Consider the following 19,418-nt stretch of genomic DNA (forward strand, 5'->3'; position numbering starts at 1 on the left):
TAGATTATCAATAATAACTTGTATATTCAACGCTACATGATATGCGGCAACATAATTGTTAAATTGTGTATAACGTAATTATGTAACATAAATAATATTACATACAGTTATGTAATAAAACTAACTTGGTTGGACGTGTACGTCAGCCACCACTGAAGACAAATTATGACCCAGATAACCACTATTTATGCTGTAGAGGAAACCACAGTTAAACAAGCTTCACCTGAACTGACTCATGGAGGGAATTTACTGTATAAAAGTGCTTATTTACTTACTGGTTAAACTTTCAGGGAACTTGCCTGTCACTTGTCTTAAATTTATGAAATGCAGATGCAAGATTGCTACGATTTAATTTGGATAATCCTAATGGGTATGAAGGTTTGTGTGCTAATATGTGTGTATGCTGTATGCCTATTTGTTAAAAGCATGATGTAATTGGGTTCAGTGCCCTCATTATCAACCTGTTTACATAGTTGACTCAGTAAGAACTCTGAGATCAACTGGATTGTCTTAGTACATACAAAGATAAGGTGAAAGCCTGAATGCCACATACAGTTTGTATTGAACACAAGAGAGGAGGTGGTTCTGATGGTAACATGATTTTTTGAGAAAAAAAGTGTTTATAAAGAGGGATCATTGGAATGCAAAGGAAATTTCCACAGAGACCTTGAGAAAATCAGTCACAACCAGAATGTTTATTGATTTTAATGGACCAGTAGTCAAATGCAAATCTTAAGCTGATTTTGCCTGCTCTCTGCTTTCTTCTCGGGATATTGAAATACATGATTTGGCTTTTTCTATCCTAAAATGTCAGTCAACTCCCTAGGCCTATTGTATTTTAAATAATATATTGAAGTTTAATATATATCAAATTAAAGGAGTGATCCTTGTTCAAGCCAATTAAGCTTTATGTCAGTTGTATTCTGTTGATTCATGTCTTTTATTTTGAAATTCTAGTTCCTGTTTCATGTCATGTGTTCCTGTTTCCCTAGTCATGTGTTTTCTGTTTTCCCTCCATGTTCATGTGTCATGTTTTCATTGGTTTATTGTTTAATTATCTTGTTATCAGTTCTGTTTGTTCATTGGTTTATGTTCTCCCATGTCTTGTATTTAAGCCCTCATGTTTGCATTGTCTATTTGTCGAGTATTGATTGTGATCGTATGTGTTTGCCAAGCCATGGCCAAGCCATGGCCAAGCCATGGCCAAGCCATGGCCAAGCCAAGCCAAGCCTAGTCTGGTCATAGTCAAGTTTCATGTTATGATTGCTTCATGTTTGAAGTTTGGGTTAATGGACTTCACGGTCTGTAAATAAACTGCACTTGGGTTCTTCATCTTCACGTCATCGTCATCATTGTCAGCAGTTCCAGCTTACGTTACACTTTATCACTGTCAATTTCTAGAGACAATATTTTTTTGGGAAAATCAACCTGAATTCCTTTCTTCAATGTCTTTGTATTTTAACTTGGGAAAAGTGAAAGTTTAATAATATTTAAAAAAATTACATTGCCTTATATTCTACTGTACATTTTTATTTTATTTATTTTTTTGCACTGTAAAGTTGTCTAAAGATTCCTGTTAAAAAAATTGTGATTGCATATCTTTGTAGTGTGAATCAACATACAAACTTTTTTCAAATTCATGGACACACATCATGAATTTATGTCTGAGGAAAAAAGATGCTAGAAAACACAATGTACAATAATAAATATATTTATTTTCTAATTCATTTCTGTAAATTAAGCATTGAAGAGAAACTTCCACACCAATTTCTACATAATTTTCTTATGCCATCATATTACTGTTCTTATCCAACCTTTCAGTTAATATTTGTTTTGTTTAACTTGTATTTTTTTGTGTCTTAGAACAACATTCCACCTTATGAATCCAGAATAACAACAGCCAAACTGCTGATTGAGGCTGAGGAGTACGAGGTAAGAAAATGGTTCAGCTCAACACTTTCAGGAAGAACATTTCAAATGGTTCAATCATGGGTCTTTCTCCTTCAAGAATAGAGCTTTCACATTTCAGAATGTTCAACTTGAACAGTTCTCAACAAGCATCGACTAAAGTATCAACTAAATGTTGCATTGGAAAGCATAGTACCTGTCAATAATTGTTTTAGTTGTATGATCTACAGTGGTGATGTCTTGCACACCGTTTTACCCGATAAAAGCACTATGAACTGTTCTAAAGCTATGGGGTTGAAAGCTATTTCATAATAGTTCGTTTAAGGTATTCTGAAGTAAGTATTTGTTATCCCATGTTGGCACTTGGCACAGTTTAATCAGTTTAATCCAAGCCATTTATACCAACAATCTGCTCTTGCTGTACAAGCAAATTTAAAAACCTGTAGGATACATCTTGTACAACAGGTTTGGGCAATAGGACGATGTAATTGGATATTGACGATATCGGGCAAATATCCCGATGCCGATTGCGACACTCATTGACAGACAAAGATCAACAATTTCGGGAAATTACAAAGCCATAGAGCTGGGAAGTGTCCAAATATATTAAATGGCAGCACAGGGTATGAATGCCAGTGACTGTGGTGGGCTAACTGTAAGATGTCTTAGAATGACACATGACAAGAAATGCTGTTAGACACAAAGACACATGCTAGAAAAAACACACTTTATTATATTTTGAGAAACAGATGAAAGAAAAACCACTGATGCATGGATCTGATTCGCTGTTTGTTCAAAGAGTTCTCACTCTTTCTTTTCCAATCCTCTGGAAACTGTTTGCAAGAATAGTGTCTATGTGAATGCTTCAAATGACCTCAGACCATCTCAGGAGGTGCTCGAATTTTATTTAGCTTTATTTCCAAAGAGTAGTCTGACTTAACATGCATTGTAAACGCAACTCTGCTGGTTCAATTTATACAGGCTATAGGCTATACATGTGTGTTTAAATCATTAACACAAAAACATGTTCACCTTGAACCTAAACTTTATTTATATTTCAATTATTATTATCATCATCATTATTATTATGTTTACATTTATAATTGTCTCTGGATCTTAATTTGTGATTTGCAACCTGTTGTCATAGACAGATACTTGAATGACCGCAAGTTCGGTGGTTATAAATTATTTTTGACCACTTTATTTTAATTGCTTTTTCATTTAGTTTGAAGTGCAATTTGAATTAAGAAATATCTTTAAGTTTAAGTTAAATTTCAAGTGTTTCAGCAAATGAATTACATTTTTAAAGCAAAATCAGTAAAGCAAGAATATTCACCAATCCCTCGAACGGGGGTTGACAATTTTTTAAATTTTTTATATCGAGATCATACATATTTCTTGCATATCTCCCAGCCCTACTGTACAAGTACACTAATATAAGCTATATGTCTAACAAACCATCTAAATGAAAGCTAACAGCTGTATTTTGTGTAATGAGAATTTAATGTGTGCTCTACTTCAGCTCTGGAGTTTTACACATTGCATTTTATACAGTATTATTGATGTTGTAAGTGATAAAGTTATTTAGTATAAAGATGGCTGGCTGCACAGTGGCCAGTGAAGGCAAACAAATCAGTCTGTTAGCAGTACCAAATAAAGACCTATTCAAGCTTATTAAAAAAAAAAAACATGTATCACATGTTCCCACAATCATGCAAAGCCTGGAAATATCAGGCCATTTTAAAGCTGTGTATATCAGGCATAGAAAAGTCATGGAAACTAATAAAGTCATGGAACTTTGGAAAGTGAATTTAATTGTTTTTACACTGTAAATTAAACTATGCTCTAAAACATTTAATTGGATAGATATTGCTCTTGTGATGAGTAAAACTTGCTCGCAAACCATAGTGATGTCCAAAGTGTGAGCAAATCGCACTTTTCAGTGGGATCTTTCCAATTAATCAGCCGAATCGCTTCACAAAGCAATCTGAATAAATCAAAAGTGAATCAGTTTGAACAACCGATTGAAAAATCATGAAAAAGTAATGAAAATCCATAGTCAAGAAGAAGGAGACCCTTGTGTAATTTTCAAGTGTTGGTTAGTAGATTTGTCATCCAACATCACTACAAAGCCAGAATCAGGTCATGTAGCAGTGTGACAGAGCCCCACAACCCTTTTAGAATTGAGTAAGACTGTTTCCACAGTTAACATTAACGAAATTGAAAGGAGAACTATAGATTTGTTTCCCTTTAAACCCCTTTTCTCCTTTCCTCTCAGAGGCATGGCTACCTTTGAATAATGCAGGAGTGCTATTTTATTTGCACTTTACCATGACCTTTCCAGTTGTGTGCGAGTGTGCAGTAAGTTGTGTGGAGTGTGTGAGCAGCCTGACACCTGTCCAGCACTCTGAGAGAGGTATTGGAAAAAGTGAGAGAAATTAGAATTTAAATGAGAAGGAAGGAAAGAGTGAAAGAAAGACAGAATGAAATACGGCAGGATCAGGATAAAATACTATAAAAGTGTGAGCCAGTTTGAGAGCAAGAGAGAGACTGAGAAATTGACAGCTGATAGGGGCACACCTTTTCTTTTGTTCTTTCTGTGCTTGCTCATGTTTGTTCTCTCCATCCTGAGGAGCGAATGAAGGAGTGAATGCTGCAGTCTGACTTTTGAAAGTGTCTGCTCTCCTTTAGCCGAACACAAATAGAATCTCCTCACTGCATGGGAGACATATAAATATTAAAACCAGTCACCTGGCTGTCTGTCACAGTGATGCCAAAGGTTGCGAGGTCATCTCTGCAACAGCGGGTGTTTAGACAGAAGCCGGGCCTCCCAGCAGCAAGGCCCTTTGATTGGACAGCTGGGAAAGGTAAGCACTGCTAAACAGAAAGAGAACGAGAGACAGAGAAAAGGATAGACTAACTTGGGTATCCAGAGGCAGCCCGAGCTCTGAAGATGCTGGTTTAAAAAATCCAGTTTTAAGCATTCAGCAGGCTAAATGATTGATAGTGTTGGATTTTACAACACAAAATCAAGATTTTTACAACATAAAATCAAAATTAATAAATGTCCTTGTTTTTATTGTGCATATTGTAACATTGCATGCTATAATGTTTGTTTTCATAATCTTTTGTAAAAATGTAGTAATGTCACCTGCCTCTGAAAGGACATCTATTTTCTGCTGACAATAATAGTGTACTCATATTTTCACAATCAAATCCTGATTGGAAAAAAATCTAATTTTCTTGCTGAATATTTTGTTTCTCTCAAATGCATTACATTATCCAAGTTAAATGTGCTGCCAATGCTGTTTCATGTTGCCTTTGAAATGTCTGTAATGTTGACATGCACCTACACAATTAGGCAACTTTTGAAATATGATGTGCCTTAGACAAATAATTTTTAGGCTTTAATTTATAGAACTGCAGAGGCAGACATTTGAACCCCCTGGTCTCTGTGAGACAACTCTTATATTTTGTATGTATCATGAGCAAATGCACTAGCTTTTATGCACAGACAAAAGATTTTGAGAGAGAGAGAAAGAGGCAGGGTTCATACAAGGTGCTTGAAGTACTTGAATTTGGCTTTTTCAAATTTAAGTCCTGGAAAACTCTTGAAAATTTTTACCAAGAGGTGCTTAAAAAGTTCTTGAATTATAGAAAATCATAAAATACGTTGCTTAAATCATTTAATAAATGAAATGTATTTATTTCTTTTTTGGAAAAACACGACGACAGACCACTAGACCACTGCTGAAGCAGGCAGCGCATAGACGGCGCTGTCACGTGACACCTGTTACTTTTGGCAGCACTGTTCAGAATGGGCCAACCGTAATCAATTGTGACTAGAGGATTTAAAAATAAATAAATAAATAAATAAATAAATAAATATATATATATATATATATATATATATATATATATATATATATATATATATATATATATATATATATATATATATATATATTATAGATACTGCTGTGGCGGATTGAACAAGTATGAATCCTTGCAACTATCAGTTTTAATTAAAAATTATTCTCCAGAATGAAAAAAATAGATGATGTAAAGAGATTTGAATGCTGTCAACTGTGAGACACAGTTTTGTGTCTCACAAAGTATGTTATTTCTGACAACATTTGGGTCAATATCAAAATATGTTAACAAACATGTATCTTGATTTTTTTTAGTCATGAAAAAGCTTTCAAATAGCGATTTTTATTTGTATTTTATTTTTTTTAAAGTATCATTCTATAACCCATCCTTTAATGATATTAAATGGCTTGACTCTGTTTTGCAAATTTTTTAGAAAATATATTTGAAATTGTCAATTGCCTGAAAAAAATCCCCTTCAGCTGGTACACCACTTATATGACATGTAAAGTTATCCATGTGTTTATTTTGTACTTTTAAGTGTACAAATAAAGCTAAACAAAATGATTATTAATAATTAAAAAAAAAATAATAAATTGTCCCTTGATTTTATGGCATTGGTGTTATCAATGTTAAAACCTTTTTTTTTTTTTTTTTATGTCTTAAAAAAATATTTAAATGCAAAAAGTTGTGGAAAATAATTTTCAAGGTCAAAGTTCAGAGGGTGCTTATATATGCATATGGTGATTTTCCCCAGCATGTTAAAAAGTTATTAATTCACATTTTAAATAATATTTTCACACAAAAATACTTGGTGTTGCACCACACTGAACCCTCAAAATGTGGTGTTGTAACCCATTTAACCCTCATTAGTGTTAACTTAGTGTTAACTTGCTTCATTCGTGAAACAAAATTAAATAATAAAAGAAAGAACAGCAGCCAAGTTGTCCTTTATGAATAAAAATGAATGTCAACATGTTACAAAATGTTTACCCTCAGTGTTTATAGGCAAAACTGAACTGAACGGAAAATGTCCAAAAATTTTGAGAATGACCCATTTGCAATTTCGGTCAGTTCCTCACATAAATCTGTTGTGTGACTTGGAACATGGAACATGGAATATAGCACATGAATCATATAGACTACTGTTTACAGACCAAGTTATTCACTTTTGTGGGAAAGTGTATTTTAAAGGAGCACACTACAATTGCACATCAATTTCGTCATGACTGAACCAAGAATTGTTACTGAGAATATGTAATTAAAGATGCTCATTGAGATATGTTGTACTTGTAATAAGTGGTGTTTTATGAAAATAAATTAACTGAATGAATAAAATATTTTTATTTAAAATGAGCAAATAAAGAAATAGTTTTAATGACATCTCGAGCATAGTCCTTGAAAACAAATATAATAGTGCTTGAAAAGTCCTTGAAAGTCCTTGAATTTAACTTTGAAGCATCTGTGCGAACCCTGGAAAGAGAGAGAAAGAAAGAAAGAAAGAAAGAAAGAAAGGGAAAGAAAGTAAAAGAATACCTCAGTACTTGCTAAGGGGCAGAATATTTGCTCTTCATAGGTTGCATGTGTATGAATACTGTATGTGTGTGTCCTTATGCATAACGTCCTGCTTGAGAAAATTCTATATTAGTTTTGTTGGCTACAGACAGTGTGTAACTGTCAGATAGTGGTGATTTAAAGTTGTGTAGACGTGTGTGTTTGTGTGGGGTGGCAGTGCGTGTTGCATGAGCTAACTCAATATTAGCAGGGCCTTTTCCTGCTCTACTCCAGCTGGGTCAAAGCCTGACACCCTCTGTGACAGCATAAGATTGATTTCTTCCTTTGCCAGTGGGTTGAAAATGGGGAAGAAGAGAAAGAGAACCACAGGCAGCAGAAAGAAAGACAGATGGAGAGAGCAGAGAGAAAGTTGTATGAAGTGCAGTGGTTGGGAGGAGAAGGCAATCTTACCCTTAAGAAGCACTTCAAAGTAACATAGGTGCTATTTAATGTCACTGGCAGGGGAAGTAATTAGGCTATCTCTTAATAGGGAGATATTCAAAAGAATCTCAAACCCTAGGGATCCACAGACACAGTTATGCACACACCCAGACCCCCTGTGCCAATTAGACTCTTGGAGCATACAGTCCACATAGCAGTGCACGAGTTCAAACACACCCAGACTTCTTTTAATCTGTGAACAGAGCACCCTGCAAACACTCAGCTAAGTGTTCACTAGCCCCCAAAAAAGTACATTTAAGCCACACTTAAAAATGTATGATTACCATTGCATTAGATCAGGGGTGTCAGACTCAATTTGGTAGCACCTGATTTGCTAGCACCCATGCAGTTACCAATAATTTTGCATATTTTGTGCATTGAAATTCACATTTGACAGTAAGCACTGATTTTTATATTTGGGATGCAGATGTAAATGATGATATTAACAGTACCATCTGTGAAAAATTAACACCTAATTCATATAGGGCTAAATTGAAATGCTCTGACAGAGTGACTAATGTGGGTCTCCTTTACAGATTCCTTTCATCAGGCTCTACTTATTAAAGTACAGTCATCTCTTGGAATTTATGAAGACAATCAAAACCAGTTACATTTTCCTATTGTAACGAATGCTGGCAATGACAGGCAGACGAAGACAATGATGATGTGAAGAACCCAAGTGCAGTTTATTCATAAACGTGAAATCCAAAAACCATGAACAGAAACAAAGACTTGACTTCCAAACAACGTTGCATAAACACAATATCTGACAAGAGACAATGGCAAACATGAGGGCTTAAATACAGAGACATGGGTAACAAGTAAACAAGACAACCAAATCACAAGACTGAACTAATAAACAAGATAAGACAATGACCATGAACCAATGACATAACAGAACTAATAACAAGACTATAACCAATGGAAACAGGACACATGAACATGAGGGAAACAGGATAAATTACATGACTTGACATGGAAACAGGGAGTCACATGACATGGCAAGGAAACAACATGACATGGAAACACTTTTCAAAATAAAACACATTAACACAAAACATGAACAAAAACACATCTAGACGTGACATATCCCCCCTCTATGGGGCGGCTCCCAACACCCCAAACAAAAACACAGAGTTCAAGAGGGAGCTGGGGGGATGGTGACTTGACGTGGCTACATAGCATGACATGGTAACATGGTACGGCAGTATCCTGACTTGGCCATGGTAGGTGTGGATGCTGACTCATTGGCTGTGGCAGGCGTGAGCGCTGGCTTGTAGAGCAGAGGCGGGCCTGGACCGTTGAGCAGAGGCGGGCCTGGACCGTTGAGCAGGCCGAAGCGCGGAGCAGGCCGAGGCGCGGCTGTGGCGTGGAGCAGGCCGAGGCGCGGCTGTGGCGTGGCGTGGAGCAGGCCGAGGCGCGGCTGTGGCGTGGAGCAGGCTGAGGCGCGGCTGTGGCGTGGCGTGGAGCAAGCCGAGGCGCGGTGGTGACGTGGCGTGGAGCAAGCCGAGGCGCGGCTGTGGCGTGGAGCAGGCCGAGGCGCGGCTGTGGAGTGGCGTGGAGCAGGCCGAGGCGCGGCTGTGGAGTGGAGCAGGCCGAGGCGTGGCTGTGGCATGGAGCAGGCCGAGGCGCGGCGGTGACGTGGCATGGAGCAGGCCGAGGCGCGGCTGTGGCGTGGCGTGGAGCAGGCCGAGGCGCGGCTGTGGCGTGGCGTGGAGCAGGCCGAGGCGCGGCGGTGACGTGGCGTGGAGCAGGCCGAGGCGCGGCGGTGACGTGGCGTGGAGCAGGCCGAGGCGTGGTCGGTGAGGTGGCATGGAGCAGGCCGAGGCGTGACATGGCATGGACCAGACTCAGGCGTGGCTGTGACATGGCATGGACCAGACTCAGGCGTGGCTGTGACATGGCATGGACCAGACTCAGGATCAGGGGCAGAAGGTGGCGCACTCTGGCTCGGCGACCATGACGTGGGACCCTGGCTCGGCGACCATGATGTGGGACCCTGGCTCGGTGACCATGACATGGGACGCTAGCTTGGCATCCACCTCCCCCACAGTGAACGATGAACCACATATCAGTAGGGCAAGGTCGATAAATTGAGTCAGGTTGTAGGTACTCCGGCTGCCTGGCATCAAGGAGGAGATTGGTTCATTCAGCCCAAAGCAAAAACAGTCCTTGAGGGCAATCTCATTAAAATAGACCCTGCTGGCCAGAGCACAAAAGTCCTCTACATATTCCCCTGACGTAAATGAAGAAGCTGAACTGCTGGGTTCATTTTGCAGTCAGGTATTCTGTAACGATGCTGGCAGCAACAGGCAGACGAAGACGATGGTGATGGTGATGTGAAGAACCCAAGTGCAGTTTATTCATAAACGTGAAATCCAAAAACCGTGAACAGAAACATAAAGACTTGACTTGACTTCCAAACAACATTACATAAGCACAATACCTGACAAGAGAAAATGGCAAACATGAGGGCTTAAATACACAGACATGGGTAACAAGTAAATGAGACAACCAATCACAAGACTGCACTAATAAACAAGATAACAAGACAATGACCATGAACCAATGACATAACAGAACTAATAACAAGACTATAATCAATGGGAACAGGACACATGAACATGAGAGAAACAGGATAAATCACATGACTTGACATGGAAACAGGGAATCACATGACATGGCAAGGAAACAGGAAATAACATGACATGGAAACACTTTTCAAAATAAAAGACATTAACATAAAACATGAACAAAAACACATCTAGATGTGACACCTATAATTAGAGCATTAAAGGAGAACAGATTTTACACAGAAGGAAAACAGACTGCTTGGTCTATAATAATTATGAAAATGCATAATATTTCTTCCATCATATGTGTTGTTTTAACAATGGCATTTGTAAAAAGACCATGCAGCACATGTAGCCTATGTAAAGCCATGCACAACTTTTCTTACCTAACATGGTTAGTGACTGTGGTTTCTACATAACAAATAAGAGAGATGTTTGTGTCTAAATACCACAGTTAGTGTTACTACAGTAAATCCATGGTAAATGTTTGAAAGGTTTGTGATGAGTGGATTGAAAAGCCTTCTTATTTATGTCTGCATGACAGTGTTTTCTCCTGTTTTCTTTGTCAGTGCTGTTTATAATGTTGGGGCTGTTTAATATGATTTTAGACTAGATTAATCACAGAGACATTTGGAGTTTTGCAGCAGACAATTTTGTGCCGCATGCAATCTGGATTTATGATTTGCACTGTGCTTCTCACGAGCGCTGTTTATTATGGTCTGCTCCGCGGTCTAGACCAGTCCATGATAAAGTGCATCTACCTTGCACTCGCGCATCTCTTTCCATTTTGTGGTGCTAATAATTTAGCATTTTGAGGTAATGGCTAGCCATGTTGGTAGTGATCTGCAAGTTTGTGACCGGTCCACAAGTAAACGCTCCTGCTTTGCGCTTGCGCCGCTCAATCCATTGAGCCATGGTAATAATAAAGCATTTGAATCTGGCACTTAACGTGTCTTTTTTTACATAAGCGCAGGGTAGTGATCGCACCTGACAGGCTGACACTACATAAGGAGAAAAATAAAAAAGGCAGAGGAAAAGAAATTGTTCTTCCGTCATAGTTGCGAATTTAAAAGTGAGAAAGTAAGTGAGGTTTGAGTATGGGGCAGTCCTCTGCACCTCCCTTAAAATATCTACTGTGCCCCACACTTTGACAACCACCGCAAAGACAGCAAAAGTGTTCTATAAATAGCACAATCTATCTAAAAGTCAAAAAGAAGTTAATGTGCTGGAGAAGACTTTATGGAGTGGTTCGACTCTCCCATTGTCAATACCTCGTTTAGCTTCGATTATGCCATGCATTCGTTGTGGCATTGTTTCGACAAACATATGCAACATCACAAAATTATTTCCATCCAGAGTTGCATTAATTTTTGGCCGAGATCTTGTATTGATAACGGGAGAGTTGAACCACTCCGTAAAGTGTTCTCCAGCACATCCCAAAGACTTTCAATGGGGTTAAAGTCAGGACTCTGTGGTGGCCAATTCATGTGTGAAGATGATTCCTAATGCTCTCTGAACAACTCTTTCACAATTTGAGCCCAATAAATCTTGGCATTGTCATCCTGGAATATGCCTGTGCCATCAGGGAAGAAAAAAATCCATTGATGGGATAACTTGGTCATTCAGTACATTCAGGTACTCAGCTGACTTCATTTTATTGCCGCATAACGTTGCTGAGCCTAGACCTGACCAGTTGAAGCAATCCTAGATCATAACCATTATTTAAATCCAAATGGCGACTATTTTTTTGGGCCAGGCAGTGTGTGTATATATACAGTATATACACCAATCAGTCACAACATTAAAACCACCTGCCTAATATTGTGCAGGTCCCCCTCGTGCTGCCAAAACAGTGCCAACCCTCATCTCAGAATAGAATTCTGAGATGCTATTCTGAAGGTGCCACTGTTCATCTGTACAAACAATAGTATGCAAGTATATACACCATGGGACCACACATCCATCATACCACTCAGAAAGCAGATGCATTCTGTCTCACAGAGATGAACGTAGTTTGGTGCGAAAAGTGCAAATCAATCCCAGAACAACAGCAAGGGACCTTGTAAAGATGCAGGAGGAAACAATTACACAAGTATCTATATCCACAGTAAAATGAATCCTATATAAACATAACCTGAAAGGCTGCTCACCAAGGAAGAAGCCACTGCTACAAAACCACCATAAAAAAAGCCAGACTACAGTTTGCAAGTGCACATGGGGACAAAGATCTTACTTTTTGGAGAAATGTCCTCTGGTCTAATGAAACTAAAATTGAACTGTTTGGCCATATTGGCCATTGTTGTGTTTGGAGGAAAAAGGGTGAGGCTTGCAAGCCGAAGAACACCATCCCAACCGTGAAGCATGGGGGTGGCAGCATCATGTTGTGAGGGTGCTTAGCTACAGGAGGGACTGGTGTACTTCACAAAATAGATGGCATCATGAAGAAGGAAAATTAAGTGGATATATGGAAGCAACATCCCAAGACATCAGCCAGGAAGTTAAAGCTCAGTCATAAGTGGGTCTTCCAAATGGACAATAACCCCAAGCATACCTCCAAAGTTGTGGCAAAATGGCTTAATAACAACAAAGTCAAGGTATTGGAGAAGCCATCACAAAGCCCTGACCTCAATCCGATAGAAAATTTGTGGGCAGAACTGAAAAAGCTTGTGCGAGCAAGGAGGCCTTCAAACCTGACTCAATTACACCGGTTCTTTCTGGAGGAATGGGCAAAAATTCCAGCAACTTATTGTGAGAAGTTAGTGGAAGGCTACCCAAAATGTTTGACCCAAGTTAAACAATTTAAAGGCAATGCTACCAAATACCAACAAAGTGTATGTAAACTTCTGACCCACTATAGTTTGCTAATATGAAATCTGTGGAATGGTTAAAAAACGAGTTTTAATGACTTTAACCTAAGTGTATGTACAATTCTGACTTCAACTGTATACTGTATGTACTGTATGTACGTATTTTTGTATGTATGTATTAATTGCAGATTGTGGTATAATCTATTTCAGATAAACAAAAACAAACTGTGGTTTGTCCTTAACATTTCAATAAGATGGTCCTATCCAAGCGGGTGGTCCTTAGGCAGATTAAACTGCAATGGGGACAAGACTTTATGCTGCAAGTCAAACGTCTAGCAATGAGAACACTATAGCACATATAACTAAAGTAAATGAAACCAAGAAAGAAACTTTTCACCCCTACAGTGAGAAATTGAAAGAAAAAAAAGAGACTTTTGAAGCTCTCAGTGTGGTTCTCTGCAGTGACCCTGCAGTCGTGCACTAGCTGTTTTTCTACCCCTTCATGTAGGAGTCATAAACTTTTGGTCTAATACCACTCTGAGCTTTTCTCTAATTGAGATAATGCTGCTCTGCCTCTTAGCTGGAGTGAATGGCTGGTGCCCTTAACAGCAGTTAAAGGAACTTTTAACTAATGAAAACAATGAAATGTTCGTTTGGCTCTGACACTGGGAATTATAGAGCACAAATCAAACTGTTATTTGATATTACTTTAAAGCATTTAAGATGCTAGAAGCCATTTGTTTGTCATATCTTATATCTTTAATCAGAGGATTTTGCAGGGAGCTTCTTACTTTAAATTTCAGTTTAAGTCACCCATCTACAATGTTTGAAGTGAGCTGCAGCTGTCAGTCATTGAGTTGTACAGTATATTGACCTGTCAGTGTTTGATAAGCTTCATTTTTTCTTAATCTTAGCATTAATTATTTATCAACAAATGTTCAATAATAGAAAATATGAAGTTGGATTATAGATATGCACATAAGATATAACAACATTATTCATACATCTTAATATGTATGATTCACATCTATTAAATGTGTTTAATACTGAATCAAACTTCCATAAGATCTTGCAGACTGAATAATGAGAGAAACGTCCTGGTTACTTTTGTAACCTCCATTCCCTGATGGAGGGAACGAGACGTTGTGTCGATGTAGTGACACTAGGGGTCACTCCTGGGAGCCCCAAACACCTCTGATTTTTAAAAAAAAGGCCAATGAGAATTGGTGAGTGGAATTTGCATGCCACTCCCCCGGACATACGGGTATAAAAGGAGCTGGTATGCAACCACTCATTCAGGTTTTGTGCTGAGGAGCCGAGACCAGGTCCCGGCCATTTCAGCGGATAGTTCAGCGTTGTGGCAAGAGGGACACAACATCTTGTTCCCTCCATCAGGGAACGGAGGTTACGAAAGTAACCAGGATGTTCCCTATCTGTCACTCACTCGACGTTGTGTCGATGTAGTGACACTAGGGGTCCTTATACAAAAATCCACAACTAGCTGAACTGTGTTACATGAACTGGTGGTGTGTGATGGACAGACTGCTGTGTGCCTCGTAGCCAGCGCACCAGGCCGTCACGTAACCTCCCCCAACGCTCTTATGGGCATCGAACGGTCCATCAGGACCAAAAAGAGTGGAATTTGTTAACTGACTGGGAGCCATAAGTGTCTGCGTCAGGGGGTGTCCCTCCCAAGGGGAAGACACTGTGGAGACCACACCCGCCCAAAAAGGTGGGGGGGGGGGGGGGGGTATTTTGAGTGGAATATGTCACATGGTCTTACCGAGTCTTGTCGGAAGTATGTCATGTGGAGAGGTCCCATGGTAGGTCCTACCTGAAGGGGAGGAGTTTCTACACAGCATGGTGACCGGGGGCAGAGGGGCCTCTGCCCAAGGAAGATGCAGTTTGCCGCCAGGGAAACTATTTTGTGGAAGATATCACATGGGGTCGCCTTCGGGGAACCAGCACATGTGGAGCACCTACCTCAGTGCAGGGGCTCATTAGCGCACGTACTGGGATGGTCAGCGTGTTTCTCCACAAACTCAGCTGCCAGAGGGCTAAGGAGGAATGTCCTCCAGGGATCACAGTCTGTGAACACGACTAACTACTAAATGTAGACGAAGTCAATTATTTTTGCATTTATGCATTTGGCAGACACTTTTACACAAAACAACTTGCAGTGCATTTATGTTATACATTTTATCAGTTTGTGTGTTCCGTGGGAATCAAACCCATGACTTTGTCTTTGCCAGCACCATTCTGTTCCAATTGAGCTTCAGAAACCCATTTGACAATAACTGTCAAATGTCTCCAAACAGCCTCTGGCTTAAAGCAAAAGCTCAAACACACACAAACGGAACGCAATTTTGCAGACAAAGGTAGTGTTAACTTACTCTAAGCATTTTCCAGCTATTTAAAACTTTTTAGCTTTCACACATCAACTAAGAAATGCACTTATTCTCCCTCCCACACGAAATTACAATTAAAAAAATAATTATTAATTAATTATAATTATAAATGTTTAAATCCCATCCAAATGTCATCTGAGTTGTATGCAGCACATACATAGATGTGTCTGCATAGCACCAGGCTTTAGGACACAATGAGCTTTCTATAAACAGTACAACCACTCTCAAAATTCAGCTACCATATCGCTCTCCTTAGCAAACATGAGTACTTTCGGGGTCTTTCATTTACAAGACTGTAACCGTTTGTTGTAGCCTGAGGATATCTCTGTCCATCTCAGTGCATGCAAACTCTCAGTAGTCGGGAACTCCAGTGATCTGGTCCACTGCTTTTGTTATTTTGTTGCTTGCTGTTCAAGTCACACATTCACTTGTTGGTTCTACAGTAGGACACACAAAAAGTGATATTGCTTATGAGTGGGCTGAGGTTTGACCACTGTGCCAAATAAAATAAAACTTCCCTCATCACAAAAATTAGAAGTTATGAAAAACTTTATAGATATGGAAGCTGCAACTTACAATATCTTGACTTGATGTCTGAAGCCTTGATGATTTAAAGGTGCCCTCAGTGACTTTTTGTTTAGATTGCATCTTTTGGAATTAATCTTGGACCTTTTCAGACCAAACGCGAGGTGATAATGAGAGGCGAATCGCTGGTGAATGGCCCTTTCCCTTAAGCCCCGTTCACACTGTCAGCGATTTTATAATGCAAAAAAAATTAAAAATAAAATACAACACCTCATCCAACGAACCATCTTCAGTCTGACCCATTATTAGATACTAATACTTGCCAACGACAGCTGTTAACGACTATTAACAATTGCACAGAAATAACGATTTTGAGGAGACAATACCACATTTTTGGTATACAAAGGCTTTTGATACAAAGACAGACAGTGCACTGCAAGTCACCGCATTTAATATTTGGCGAATAAAAACACTTAAGATCTGTACAGTTATTTATTAAAAATATATATGTGATATATGTTATATTAGAGATATAAGATAACTCGTAAGATTAAATGCAAAGGAAAAAACAGCAATATATGAATACAATCCATGTAAGATAAGAGAGCTTTTTAAAGGTGATGCAACACAGTGATGCAGCAATATCATTTACATGTTAAGAGAACCCATAGGAGAATCCCCCCCCCCCCCCCCCCCCACCACAAAAAAAAAAAAAACCCAAACACACATCCTCACTACTACAGCGTTTAATGTGGATGGTCAGAATAGCTTTCTGTGCTTTAGCGCCACCTGTTCAGCTGGCCTTTGGAACTGCAGCAGCTCCTGACACTCAAAATTTTATTGGTCGGGGCGTTTCTTCACCGGGCGAAAAGAAAAAGTTGTCACTCACCGTAAAAAAGCTAAGCTTTGTCGGTGCGAGATTCGGCGTGATCGTTCATTCTTGGTGAAAAGGGCTCATTAGGAATCCATTGTTTTCCACTGCGAGAAATCGCATCGAAGGTTCGAGATTGGTGTGAAAAAGCCTTTAGATTGACTCTAATGGTGTGTAGGGGTGGGGAAAAATATCGATTTTCCAATGCATCGCAATCTTCAATTGAATGATCTCAATATCGATTCTTAAATCCCAAGATCAGACTTTTACTCTATTTGTAACCCTCTACTACAATGTGAGAAAATCACTCGCATTTGCAACCACATTTCGGACTGTGCGAGTAAAATGGCAACTGGCTGGTAAATGTTTATATTTCACTCACCAGTGATTGTGTAGTATAGTGGTGGAGTATTCAACAGCGGAATTCTTTCACATGTCCTTTGTCATTGAATATTGTCTCTTTTAATACCCTTTCTGTTCTCTACAGTCAGTTGTTTATAATAAAAAATTAAAAAAATATAAAATTAAATAAATAAACATACAATTCTAATCACGAATAGCAGAGATGCTGTAAAGCCATTCGAGTCTCTCCCGTTAAAATGCGCTCATCTACAGTTACTCTTTACAGAAATCCCGGTTTGGTTTAAGAGACAGTACTGGTTTTAGTGTTCAAAAAATCAATGTAAATACTTGTAAATAGTAAAAAATTATGCAATTAAACAATAAACAGACAAGTTGCTGTATCTCTTCGCATTGCCTGTAAATGCGCAACTACTGTCATCTGAGCAACTACTGTCATCTGAACCAGTGTCAAAAGTGAAACCGCGAAAGAGCGACACAGCGTTTGCGCAATAAAGAATGAGAAGGACCTGGCCGTTCAGCAAGCTGCAGACAAGTATACTTGTGGAGACTGAATAACAGCCAGAGAAAGTAAGAGTTTTGAGATTTTAAACTTGAGCAAATGAAACTTCAGCATTCAGTATGTTTTATAGTGTCTAATAATGCATTGGCAATATACACTTAAGTTTCTCTTTCCAATAAAGTTTGATATGAATTGAATCTGCCCATTTGATCCTATTATTAAAAAAATAAAAATCTACTGGAAAATGCCAGAAGAGTTTGCCCAAATTGTAACTGCAACATGTCCACTGATTTTATGGCATGTATACATACTGTATACTTCTATCAAAGATTAATACATGTAAAAATGTCTAATTAAAATAAACATTCACATATTTAAATAAATAAAATAAATGAAGACTAACCAATTTGTTGCAAGTTATTCGAGAAAAAGTATAAAGTAAATATATTTGTGATGATTTTTTAAATGTTTGTTGTAATGCATCATGTGCCATAATTTAATCATGATTAATCACAGAAAACTGTGCGATTAATTAGTAAGTAATAAAAATAATAATAATCTATTCACAACCCTAATATTTCCTTATGTACCTAGTTAGAAGGTCTCCTGTATAATTAACAGCATTAGCTGGGAGATAATTTCTTTCATTTGCAAGATACATTACATTATATCTGAAATACTGTATACACATATGAATCGAAATCGAATCAAATTGAAATAGGAATCGAAACGAGAGCTTGTTAATCGATTCGGGAAGTCTGTATCAATACCCAGCCCTATTGGTGTGGATGCAGATTTACTTAAGTTTCAGTTACCAGTGCCATTGGAGAAATTCTCTATTCACAGTCAGAAATAATTAACTGCACTTTTGAGCTAAAGTGTCCAATAACAGTGGGGTTACCAAAATGAAGCAAGTGGTTAGTCGGCTGGTCAAATTATCTTAATATGTCAACCCCCATAAAGCGACCCACTCCCTGTAATATAAAACTCTTTTATTAGGCAACAGATATGACTGATGTTTTGAGATTATGTGATTTTAAAGATTTTTAGGTTGTGAAAAATGTAGTATAGTGAGAATGTTTTAAAAAATAATGCCATGAATAATTTGTATTTGTCAATTAACTTCATACAAAGTGCAGTAAACATATAAAATCTAAATCAATATTTAGTAAGCCTTTAAAAAAGCACCAATTTTCCTAGGTAAACTTGTGCACAGTTTTTCAAGGTTGTTGACAGATTGGTTGTTCCAAGCATCTTGGAGAACTTGCCACAGTTCAATGTGTTTAGGCTGTCTTAATTGCTTTGTGGGTTGCAGGACTCCTTTTTCTGCTTCTGTTCTTCCCTATCTGTCACTCACTTGACGTTGTGTCGATGTAGTGACACTAGAGGTCACTCTTGGGAGCCCCAAACACCTCTGCTTTTTTGAAAAAATGCCAATGAGAATTGGCGAGTGGAATTTGCATGCCACTCCCCCAGACATACGGGTATAAAAGGAGCTGGTATGCAACCACTCATTTAGATTTTCTCTTCGGTGCCGAGCGGTTCTATTCATTGAACTGAATTAATCCGCAAAGTTCATTCACCTCATCTGCTGGATTC

General features: G+C 38.6%; 1 protein-coding gene across 1 annotated transcript in view; it reads left to right on the forward strand.

Moving 5' to 3' along the window:
- Nucleotides 1-19,418, forward strand: part of LOC127453411 (uncharacterized) — a 205,747-nt gene that overhangs the window by 30,635 nt on the left and 155,694 nt on the right. Inside the window, exon 9 of the mRNA XM_051719730.1 lies at nucleotides 1,864-1,932. Coding sequence (XP_051575690.1) covers nucleotides 1,864-1,932 — 69 coding nt within the window. The remainder of the gene's footprint in view (nucleotides 1-1,863; nucleotides 1,933-19,418) is intronic.

Source organism: Myxocyprinus asiaticus, chromosome 15 (assembly GCF_019703515.2).
Source record: "Myxocyprinus asiaticus isolate MX2 ecotype Aquarium Trade chromosome 15, UBuf_Myxa_2, whole genome shotgun sequence".
Classification (NCBI taxonomy): domain Eukaryota; kingdom Metazoa; phylum Chordata; class Actinopteri; order Cypriniformes; family Catostomidae; genus Myxocyprinus; species Myxocyprinus asiaticus.